The 12455-nt window shown below is 44.9% G+C and overlaps 1 protein-coding gene across 1 annotated transcript in view; it reads right to left on the bottom strand.

Moving 5' to 3' along the window:
• LSM5 (LSM5 homolog, U6 small nuclear RNA and mRNA degradation associated) overlaps positions 1-2325 on the bottom strand; it is a 68033-nt gene extending 65708 nt beyond the window's left edge. Inside the window, exon 1 of the mRNA XM_078685870.1 lies at positions 2170-2325. Coding sequence (XP_078541996.1) covers positions 2170-2275 — 106 coding nt within the window. The 5' untranslated portion in view covers positions 2276-2325. The remainder of the gene's footprint in view (positions 1-2169) is intronic.
• Between the last annotated feature and the right edge of the window lie 10130 nt (positions 2326-12455).

Raw genomic sequence — 12455 nt, 5'->3', positions numbered from 1 at the left:
AAACACAAAAATATGTAATAACGGTCAGTCGGTCAACATACATGCTTGCAATTTAAACTTCACAACACTTGTTTTTAATCAACATTTTGTGATCTTGTATTAGATATTGTGGGAGGATCAAAATTAGTCTTTCGAAATTGAGACCAAGTTAAGAATAATTTAATATTATATTCACTTCATACCATTAACAATATAATTGACCAGTATATACAATTCATAGTTAAAAGAAATAATTACATTGGCAAACCACCCAAGTTGATCAATATGCACGTTCATATGCCAGTCAAAAAGAAACCAACATTTTACAAAAAGGTAATCACTTCACAAAAGCAAAAATAGACTGCCTCAAAGATTGTATGAGAGTAGCTTTACCATTTCCCCACAGCTAGGAAGAGAAAGAAATAGCCACAATAATGATTGTCCCTCAAAAACTGAGTTTAGATACCCACCATTGCAACGAGTAAAATCAAAAACAAACTCATAGAACAGCTTTCTCAGTGGTGTTAATCTGGATGAGTTTTATAAAAAAATTATATATAACTGGTTGAACGTAATAAACAATAGGCAATCATATTCTAGGATCATCAGTAAAAAGGACAACAACAGTGGCTGAATAAGTAGCACTCATATGACTGATACCTCTGAAATGCTGGCAGGGCTAGTTAGGTTCGGACAATTGTGGGACCGGTGACAGAAAGAACAGTATTTCTGGCTAGTCAGACATATAAGAATCACCTCAAAGGGGGAGTGGCTGAATCATATGTCATTTGAGGCTTGGTTAGTCAGAAACCAACCACCCTCATAAATCTATCTATTTACACCTCAGTAGAACTGCATACGTTTAGGAAAATTAATTCTGCATCATCTGCACAGAGGTAAATACATATTGTTCAGTATGTTTCTACACAAACAAGGAAGTCCAATACAAGTCATATGTATCCTCCAGTGCTGTATCCGTCTGCAGCAACAATCACCAACTGAAGAGAATTAGAAAATCAGTTGAGATCTGCCTCATATCGCAAGCTACCCCTATTGTACAGATCCCAACTAACTGCATTCTATGACCGCTTTTTCCCATCTCATAATGACAATCACATAGGGGATGATTTAAAAACAATGCAAACAGATCTATGCCTGCCCAGAATCATAAATATAAACAAATCTCAGAATGGACAACCTTACGCGGTAACCAGCTTAGTTTGAGGTGAACATAAGAAATACCTTTTAAGATTTAATAAAAAAAATGCTTCCGAAATATAGAATTTAGTACTAAGACTGTACACAGTGCACTCTGCTTTTAGAACTGTCCTTCAAAAGCACACAACACGGCTAAGCTGGTAACTCACTTGCAATACCACTCAAAAAGATTAAATCTGTGTCATCAGGAAGCTTCAAGTGATTCCATCAATTAAAGCAAATACCAGCTTCCAAGCACCCTTTATGTTACAGATTGTCCACTTGTGCACATTTACATTTTTTTCAGGTAGCAGACACGCTGGCAAGAACGCTTGTTTAGCTGTCTGCCCCGCCTTCAGTTTCACAGCACAGGATACTACCTGCCTTACACTTTTAGCTGAGACATTTCACTGTCGGAATCAACTGTAACGGATGGTGTATTTTCACAAAAAGAAGGCGAACTGTTGTCCTTACATTTAAAAAGTATGGGCACCTCATGCCCCTCAGTATGTATAGTATCATAACAAATACAGCACCCTGTCAACCACACATCCTACATAGCGAGTCAACCTTATGTAGGCAGGGAAGCACTTCAGCATCCCGCATATGGGTATTAAGTGCTATATAATTGCTACAAATGAATACATACCAGGCAAGGTTTAGTAGTACAGTTTGTGGCACTTGCAACGGCTTTAGTGTACTATGATTAACATATTTGAACATTCTAAAATTAACAACTTAGTGAACTGGTTTGTTAGTCTTTTATCGTGCGTTTAGAGGACCAGCGTGCACGATAAAGAGGGAGCATCTGTATGTAACATGTTCATTAACTGAGTATGGTCTACCACACTTTTAGCTAGCTTCAAGGCGCAGTCTGCGGTACAAGAGAGAATAAATACTATGCATGGTTTACACACAAAAGGAGTGGCGCAAAGAAACACAACATCATTGCAAGGTTCCTTACCCTCACAAACAAAAAGGGTAATTTCTTACCAAGCGGCAACAGCTGTGAGGGATTGGTGGTTGCGTTCACCGCCATATCGCCTTCCCGCAAAAACCGGCTAAGAATCCACTTACAGAGCCTGCAACAGACCAGCATGCAAAAGAAAAGCGGAAGCTGTAGTGACAAGTTCCCATTAGAGGAATGATACTTAGTAACGAAGCACGTAACGTAAGAAAATCGACGTGGTGCGTCTTTCGTCTCAAAGTTTTTCTCTATCTCCTCCTTGAAGTTAAACCAAAAGGGTGGGATGTGGTATAAATTGTTTATAAACTACATAGGTTCCGTTTTATTTTAATTTTCTGGGTGCACTTTTTATACATAACGCGAACTCGAACCGTACGTATCACAGCGCTTTGCATGAGCGCCAGTTGCATTACGAATGGACACATTCATTTTGTTTTCAATAGGCTGGGGAAGATACTGGGTTTGATTACGAGTTTGGCGTACTCCATCACAATCGTGACGGATATCCCGTCCGCCGTTTTACGAGTTCCATTATATCCAATGGAACTCGTAGGGCGGACGTATCCGTCACATTTGTTTATCTAGTAGCTTATCCGCCAAACTCGTAAACGGGACCTAAGTGATTTGTCAGAATCATAGTATGTTTGAGCCTCCAGCCAGACTGATGCAGATGCACAGTGTTGCTTAGAACTTTGCCCAGACGATTATTGTGAGCTTTGGTACTAGGGTAGCCACAAGCAATGCCTATTCTACCTTAGCCCTTCCTTCAGGATCCGCTTTAAGAGCGAGCTGGTTATCTAGCTAGCTAACAAAAGAGTTGGGTTTGAAGGATTCTAGCTAATGACTAGCAGAGCATGTGAAAGGGAGAACATCTTTATGAGAATACAATTCAGTAATATTTTATTGTCATGAGTATACATTTTGTTCAGTCTTGATTATTAACATGATTTTGATTTTTTGGGGTAATTTGTAGTAACTCTTGAAGCGTACTCGTTAGAGTACTGGTTCTTTATTGCGTACATGCCAATGTTTAGGTACAGCTACATTTTGAGGGAAAAAATTGGGCATTTTAATAACCCTATTGAATTTTGTTGTAGTGGCGGTGACTTCAATTGAAGTGAAGGAAGTTTCATGTTGCACAATGCTAAAAGGAGCATTTTCTGCTAGAAAAATATAATTTCTCTCTCTGGTATATGTATGTGTATATATATATATATATATATATATATATGGTCTAATATTGTGTAAAGGTTTTGGGGTAGATACAGCATTGATAGGCTTTTTTGTCTGTCTGGACTTCTGGATGCCACATAAGTCACAGATTTTCCTGTATTTGCAATATTTGTTCATCACTTAGTTTTTAGGTCTCGTAGAACCAATGCGCATGCGTTGTTCTTCGAGAGTATTGTAGGCAAAACAACTCTTGAAACCAGCGAGGATTGTCCCCAATGCATGTGAGGTAATCAACCGTGACGCTTCGCCAGCGCGCGCCTCACTTCTCAAGCAATCACACCCCATATGGTGTTCCCTCCCACTCGCTTGCACATCAAAGGCTGCTGCTCCCCCGCCAATGCGCTCCCGCCCCGCCCCCCACAGCAATGCCAAGAGCTTGTTACTTTTCCTGCCCCCGTGCTCCCCTTGTCTTTAAATCCTTCCTTCTATATCTTCAGTCCCCTGCTGCATTCCTTCCTTCCCTCCATTCAATAATTCTTCTTTCCTGTTGCCTTATCAAACACATTTTCGTCTTTCCTCGTAGTGATAATATTCAGTCACTCTGCACAAATACGATTTATACAGTATTTCCATTGTGAAGACGTCGCGTTTCATCCTTACACTGATAATAGTAAACAGTGAGTCGAAAGATCCAAGTGTAAAGTAGTCTGAAAAGGGACAGTTTCATCAATTGGTCGAGCAATCCCTTGGAGAGAATGCGCATCAAAAAGTGCTCCCCCGATTTTGTAGACCTTCCGTGATCATGACTGTCAATCATTTATATCTAATGCGCGTTGTAAATTCTTTTGTTTTTGTACAATTTCATGTGTTTTTTAACATTATTATTTTGGGAGTATCAAGTAATTCACACATTTGGGTGAAAAATACGCCAGACAGGACTTCATGGAGCTGGAGTGTAGGCTAACAGTTCCACAATTACCCGTGTTTAACGTCGTTTATTTCTTCCTGCTTCCTTTTTACGCCCGAAATGTGACATAATTTTAAGGAATGTTCACGTGCGTTTTTAAAATTATTTTTCCCATAGCACAGACATTAAGACGGCTTGTTTATCGTCTAGTCCACTGTACGGTCCCCTGTAACATGTCAACTCTGTTCTGCCAGCTGCCAGTCACGTGGTGTGAGTTATATTTCGCCAGTGCAGCTTCAGACAATACTAGTTGTGCATTTGTGTAGGCACCACGCTGTTTTCTGGGGGCCCCCGTTCCGTCTTCCAAAACAATCACGCTTTGCAAATTAACCCCTCCCCCACCACCTCCCTAATCGCCAACCCCAGCTCTCACAGTGCCTCTATTGCCATCTAACTATCTGCAAGCAACAGAGCATGACAATGGCAGCAGAAAAGATAGCAAATGGCCGCTAGAGTCTGACTCTTTGTTGGGAGACTAACATGCGTTCCATGGAAGCTGCGCACTTGAGTGTTTCTGTCAGCGCAGTTAGACTGGTGTCACCCAGCAGCTTTCGGGCATGCCACAGCTCTCATAAAGAGTAGTGCATCAATGAGGCTGATCCTAGAGAGCAGCATGTGAGGCTACTGTGGCTCTCTCCCTGCCAAGGTCCTCAAGCAATTCCTGTGCGCTGCGCTCCACTCTTAAGCTATAGCCCCATGCGCGGTGCTGCACTCCAAGCTGCTGCCTTGTGTGCGGCCCTGTGTCCAGTGTTCCAATCTAAGCTGCTGCCCAGTATGCGCAGCAGCACTCTAATCTACTGCCACATGTGCAGTGCTCCATTGTAAGCTGCTGTGCAGTGTTGCACTCCAAGCTGCTTCCCCGTGCTGCAATATCCACTCCTTTGTGTCTCCTTTCTGGCCTCTTCCAACTTAACTTTTCATCCTTTCTCCTTTAATCCCATTTCCACCTTCTCACAACCCCTTCGAGCACTGTTATCTTAACATTTGTGTTTCTCTCTGACTTATGATGTCTGCCCTGCCACCATTTACTTCGGACCCTCACACACCCTCACCCTCACACACCCTCACACCTCCTCACCCTCACACCTCCTCACCCTCACACACCCTCTCACCCTCACACACCCTCACCCCCTCACACACCCTCTCACTCACCCTCACACACCCTCTCACTCACCCTCACACACCCTCTCACTCACCCTCACTCGCCCTCACACCCTCACCCTCACACACCCTCACACCCCCTCACCCCCCTTCACCCTCGCACACCCTCACCCTCACATCCCCTCACCCTCACACCCCCTCACCCTCACACACACCTTCACCCTCGCACACACCCTCACTCACCCTCACTCACCCTCTCACCCTCACTCACCCTCTCACCCACCCTCACCCTCTCAACCACTGACACCCACCCTCACACACCCTCTCACCATCAAACACCCTCTCACACACCCTCACACCCCCCTCAGCCTCACACCCCCTCACCCTCACAACCCCCTCACCCTCACACACCCTCACTCACCCTCACACCCCCTCACACCCCCTCACCCCCTCACCCTCACACCCCTTCACCCCCCTCACCCTCACATGCCCTCACTCACCCTCACACCCTCACCTTCACACCCCCTCACCCTCACACCCCCTCACCCCCTGACATCCCCTCACCCTCACACACCCTCACTCACCCTCACAACACTCTCACCCTCACACCTCCTCACCCTCACATCAGACATCCACAAACGTCAGGCATTCACAAGCATCAGACATCCAAAGGCATCAGGCATCCTCAAGCGTCAGGCATCCACAAGCGTCAAGCATTCACAAATGTCAGACATCCACAAGCGTCAAGCATTCACAAAGGTCAGACATCCACAAGCATCAGGCATCCACAAGCGTCAGACATCCACACGCGTCAGACATCCACAAACATCAGGCATTAGACATTCACAAGCGTCAGACATCCACAAGCATCAGACATAACAGCTCTTCTGCCGGGCCTTCCTTCCCTGTCCATTCTCGTCTCTGAGCCCACAGCAGAAGGCGTGCAGTGTGTTTTATTTATTTTACTGTCCATTTCAAACTGACTTTGTAGGTCAAAAAAGGATAAACGTCTAACTCGCCCCGACTGGAATCAGACCACAGATACTTCTCGTTGCACGCAGAAATATGTGGTGTAGTTAACTTGCTGAGGTGCCTTCACTTCATGGCTGGATAGAAAAAAAACTGTTAGGAGGCAGTCAAAACAGTGAGCACACTGGTAGTCTGGCTTCTCAGCACTCACTGTGCTCGCCCGCTCAGAAAGCACAAAACTGTCAGCTAAGACGCTTTGCCCATGTGCAGGAACTAAGATCTGAACTCAGGTTTTGTGCCTTTGAAGCCAGAGGCTACATTTCCACCTCCTTTTGTTTGGTTACAGTGATTAACATCTGCAAATTCATTTATATTAGTAGCATAACACAGGTGCTCGAGTAGACGCATCGAAACGTTGATTCAAATTAAAATTACACACAGTAAATTCCTCAAATACGGGATGTTTACTGTCGCCCTCTATCTATCTCTCTATCTACCTATCTATCGACCTCACTCTATCTATCTATCTATCACCCTCCCTCTATCTATCTATCGCACTCACTCTGTCAATCTATCGCATCACCACAGCATCACTCAGCCCCACCACAGCATCACCACTCAGGGGAACCACAACTTCACTATGCGCTACCACAGCATCACTGAACGCCACAGCATCACTCGTCGCCACCACAACATCACTCCGCGCCACCACAGCATCAATCTGTGCAACCATTCAACAACAACTGGTTCAAATATGTCCTCTCAATGTTTCAAGCTTTATTACAAATGTCACAAAAAGATGTTAATATTTCACTTCTGTTCTTGGATTTTCATCACAATAAAATACAATGAACATAATCTTTACAAAAGTTTAAGCTATTGCCATTATAAATCACAATAACTTTTAAGTATTAATTATTTAAAAAAATTAAACGCCATTGTTATTTGTAATATCAATACATCTAAGTCACGCAACTACAACACATATTGCATTACAAATGCTACAGGTGTCACATTTGTAAAAGTTAAAACTATTGGCATTGTAAATGACAAAACTATTAATTTTGCTATTTTCAAAACCAACACATAAATAAAAAAATGTGTAATTTACAATACCAATAGCTCAAACTTTCCTAATGCGAGACCTATTGCATTGCAAATGCTTGTTGAAAATCTGATTTTCATTGTCAAGTAATATTTACGTATTGACATTTGGGCAGCTATAATAATAGTTCATGCACCACAGCGCAGTAAGCAAAGGTGTAGCACTGCATTTCATGAAGGGGAGAGAGCAGAATAGCACCACACCTCTTGGTAACGCCGAAATCCCTGGCGCCAGAACGCATTTGTGCCCACAGCTGCTCCCCTATGCTGGGAGCGCCACGGGTAATGTGAGAGACCTGCGTGAGGCTACAGTGAAATTGACCCTGCCCCTGTGTCGGAGGAGGTGGCAGACAGGCCTACCGTCACACAATGGGACTGATGTCTCGGGCGGGCCTGCGACCTCGGGTCTGAGGGACCTGCTTCGAGAAGCGGACCGCGAGGTGTGTGGTTGTGTTACCCCACCTCATTACCTCTGCACGGTCATGGAAGACAGCAGTTTGACCCTCCGGGAGGACGTGGAGGCCACTAGAGTACCCGGCGCGGCCCAGACCCTGGCTTGTACTCTTCAACTACCAGAAGGCGGAGAGGCCGCAGCGTCCCGCCCTGGGTTCCAGAGACTGCACCAACGGCAGGGCTACAGGAGACCAAAGGAGAAGCCCATGGATGCCTTCAAAGCCAGCTGAGCCCCCCTCCTGCGTTTCCGAGCCACAGAGCGTCTTTCCTTCATCAAGATGGAGCCCAGCATGATCTCAAGATCAGCCCGGGGATCCAGCATGCTGCTTCCGCCCACCACCACCCTGGCCTTTTACCCCTACAGCCATCTCCACCTCGGGGATGCCTACAGACCCAAGACCACCGCCCGTAAGTGCAACACAACCTGAACGCCTGGCTGAACGACAACAAGAATTTCATGCTCTGTAACTATGTAATATATAATTGTCCAACCCTAATTGCTTTTTATAATGTAATCTTGTGTGAATATGCAACTTGTATATATGTAACTCTAACCATTAGTATCTGTAGTAGACGTATGTATACTACCATTCTTATGTGAGATTAGAGTTTTTCTGTTTGTAACTTTTATGTAACTCATGTACTCCGAAGTCCTTATATAATGTAATTGGTTCTTTTGTAAAGCACTCTGACACTTTTGTCGCCCCCTGTAAGCATAAGCGTAACCGGAGTGGGCTGGTCCGATGTAAGCCACTTCAGCGTAGGAGTGTGAATAAATAGGCCGGAACTCTGGGCGTGGTTCACTTGTAGGAAAGCCAAAGCGTCTACAAGGGTGGCGCCATCACCCTACCACGAGGTCGCTGTCATGACCGCCAGCCTCCTCAGCCGATCGCTGGCTGCTGCCACACAGGGCCCCAGCGGCACAACACTGCGCACTTATGTCTGTACAAACTACTGGCTTCAATTTACACTGTGGACAGCAAGGCTCACAATTCAGATTGAGTCGCAATTGCAGATGACGCAGTCCAGTAGACAACAGACATTGCTTAATTCAACGCAACATGGCTGTGTGCCCTTCCTCACCACTGCCTCCGGCCTACACTGCGGTGAATAGGGCTCACAATTCAGATCGAGTCGCGATTCAAGATGACGCAGTCCAGTAGGCAACATACATTGCTTAAGTCAACACGACATGCCTGTGTGCTCTTCCTGACCGCTGCCTCCAGCCTACACTGCGGTGAGTAGGGCTCACAATACAGATCGAGTCGCGATTGCAAATGACGCAGCTCAGTAAGCAACAGACATTGCTCAAGTCAATGCCACGTGCCTGTGGGACCTTTCTCACTGCTGCCTCCTACCTCCACTTTGGTGAATAGGGTTCACAATTCAGATCGAGTCTCGATTGCAGATGCCGCAGTCCAGTAGGCAACAGACATTGTTACCAGTACGGCCTGCCCGGACGACGCATCATCGGCACAGTAGATCCCACACGTGCAACTGTGTCCTGAGTCCTGAATGGCAGTGACTCCAAGTCCGTGGCACCGACCACAGCACCAGACTCTCTTCGATCAGTGAGGCATATGCTGAGGTACTGGGTTTTTCAGAACCGGCACAGACACCGGTAACCCAGCGGTGTCAGGGTACACCCAGAGACCTCGGGTTCTTCCTGATCCAGACCACAGAAACTCAGAGTCTTCTAGGTGAAGTCAAAGATCGATTTATTGGCTTGAACCAAGGTAACAAGTTCCTAGAAGTACAACACACGGGGAAGTATATTCTCAGGAGACTGCTCGAATTTACAGAATCAGGCTTCTCTTCTTATACACAATTTTAGGCTTCAGGCAAAACATTCTTGGTTGTAAAGTAAATCGTTAACATATTTCCAATACAAAGAAAAAGCAGAGTCATAATGACATGTCCATATTTCACTTCGTGCTGCCTACAACAAATCAACCGGCAAGGCCCAACATTTCATCAGATATCGGTGGACCCCCAATAAAACGGGCACCTCCCCACCATAAAGCAAGTGAAGCAAAGGAGCAGAGGTAGATGTGAGCAAGATACGGCAGGTGTGCGCGCTGAAATGGTTTTATGACTTGTTGAGCCCTGATGCTATCTTATTCGGCCACTGGGAGGGGAACTGACCTAACGAGTTCGACCTGGGGCAATGGTTCCAACTTGCACAGGTCATAGGAAAGTCGATTAAGGAGTACGTGTCCTTGCTGAAATGAATTTGGCTGGATTAAGGCCTATGTAAAGGGCAACGCACAAGATGGCTGCAGTATATAAAATGGAAGCCAAAGGTTCTGAACGATAATGACGATTTCAAGGAGAAATCGTTACTCGATTGCGCTGAAAATATATGTACATGGTGTGCTCGTCATTCTCGGTCTTTTGATATCAAATTCGTCATGTCTCGATGAAGTTTTAATTCTCGAGTCCAGAACGATTACATGAATCCAGAATCTTCAGAACCACAAACCCTCCTTTTGCCCTTATATAGGCAATTAATCTATCCTCATGTTAATCTGAGTCCAGATCTATATTCCTAAAGTCATTGAGATGTTGCTGTAACATCATTCTAGTACTCAGTTCATCTCTTGATACAGGCTTCCTTACACATGATGTGACACAGAGGCCACATATTGCAGGAGCACACTGTATGCACAGACAGAACAGAAAAAGAATGGCTAAGACCATCCCAATGACCATCAGGATTTTCCATCCCCAGGCAGATATCAGTTCCCAGAACCATCCCATTAACGACCAATCTCCTTTATCCACATGAATAGATTTGGAAATCTTATGTAGTTTGGAGATGGCCTGGTATACTGTTGGAGCGTTATCAGGGATGAAGATGCAGCAACTAGATTGGATGAATCTGCATACCCCACCTCGGTCTGCAAGTATGACATCTAAAGCGACCCTGTTCTGAAGAGTCATAAGTCGATCCGACTGGAGCTCAGCGGTCAAGTTACTAAGGACACCAGTAGTTTCAATCACGGTGGACTCAACTACCCTTGTCAATTGCCTAATGTTCCTGCTGTTAGCCATGGATCCCCAGAACGGCAGAAAACCCTTTGCAAAGTCTCCAAATTCTTGACCTGCAGTGTCTTCTTCACTCAAAACACCTCTAACTATCCTTGTCCTGTGGTAGTCTGCCGCTGCTGTGTAGGTCGGAGGCAACAGGAAGGAAACAAAACATGAGCCCGAAAAGTCAGGGGGCAACCATGTATAGGCTCTATCGTGGCAGATTAAATAAGTACCCTTAGCTGCTAAAAACGCAGGGGAAGTCTGAGATCCAAAAACATAAGTTTCAGTACAGACACTCTTCCCTAACTGAGCCCTGGGATTCGTACCATTACCTTGCAGACACAGATGACCCTGATGGGGTACAATCCAAATCGGGGACGATCTCTTAGCTTGCTGTTTCTCACTCAGAGTAGTTCCATATCCAGTCATGTTCCATCCTATGTATAATAGTGTCTCATCTCTAGGGATAGTCTCATAAGAAATACCTTCCTTAATCATGTCTACTATACCCTTGACTAGAGCACTTTTTTTAGGATTGTCTGTTACAGAACGTAGGGGGTAGATTTCGTGTGCATATATGAACATTGTCCTATATGCCCATACAGAACCATTGTGACTAAATGGCAGGACCAAATAAGGGATACCTTTATCCGTTGTGTGAGGCATAAGGCCACATACCCAACAGTTAGTTTTGTTCATTACAAGTTGGTGTTGGTGTAACAACTGAACAAAGGAGTTATTGATGAACTCCAATCTCCTATTTGATTCGTGGTCAGGCAGAGGGTGGAAAGAATGAGAGGAAACAGTAGGAGGAGGTATGGGTGATGCAGTGGGTGCAAATGTTACACGAAAAGAAAGTAAAACATAGCTGATCAAAAATATCATTACACTGAATAGCATAAGAATATACAATATTATAAAACTTTTCCTTGTCATCACGTTGCACAAGTCATGCTTAAAATTCATCCGTTTGGCAGGTCTCTCCACATCGGGAAACTCCATCCTCTCTAAAGTGCTGCCCGCGGTGGGAGGTTGCCTCTGCTAAGGGATGCTTCTGACAGTCTAGGGCAACTCCCTTGGACCAACCAGAACTACCGACCTAACGTCGTCAGCTGCACCCCAAAGACTTTAATCAACCGCGGCCCTAGCAGCGGAACCCGGATGGTGGTTCGAAAAACAAAAATAAGCAAGTTTCTTAGATGGGAGAGCTGCACTTTCAAAAATAGTACTTGGGGGAAAAGGAAACTATCGGTTTTTATTAGTCCATGGATCTTAGTCTCAAATTGCAAAAAGAAAGTGTTTTACTAGTTCGTTTTTCTCGGTCTCAAATTGTATTGTTGTTTCCCGGGTACTGTCTGGTCCTGGAACAGAAGGTCAGGCTCTGTAATGTTCAATCGGACGGTGTCACAGCCTTGTGCAAAATGTTCTCAATTTCTTGTTCAGAGTCAGTTCTCTCTACGTGCAAGTCATGAAAGTCATGAAAAGGGACGGTATGTGACACGGTATCAGATT

Source organism: Lissotriton helveticus, chromosome 4_1 (genome assembly GCF_964261635.1).
Source record: "Lissotriton helveticus chromosome 4_1, aLisHel1.1, whole genome shotgun sequence".
Classification (NCBI taxonomy): Eukaryota; Metazoa; Chordata; class Amphibia; order Caudata; family Salamandridae; genus Lissotriton; species Lissotriton helveticus.
Note: the sequence above shows the minus strand (reverse complement) of the source record. Positions and strands in the feature narration are given on the sequence as shown.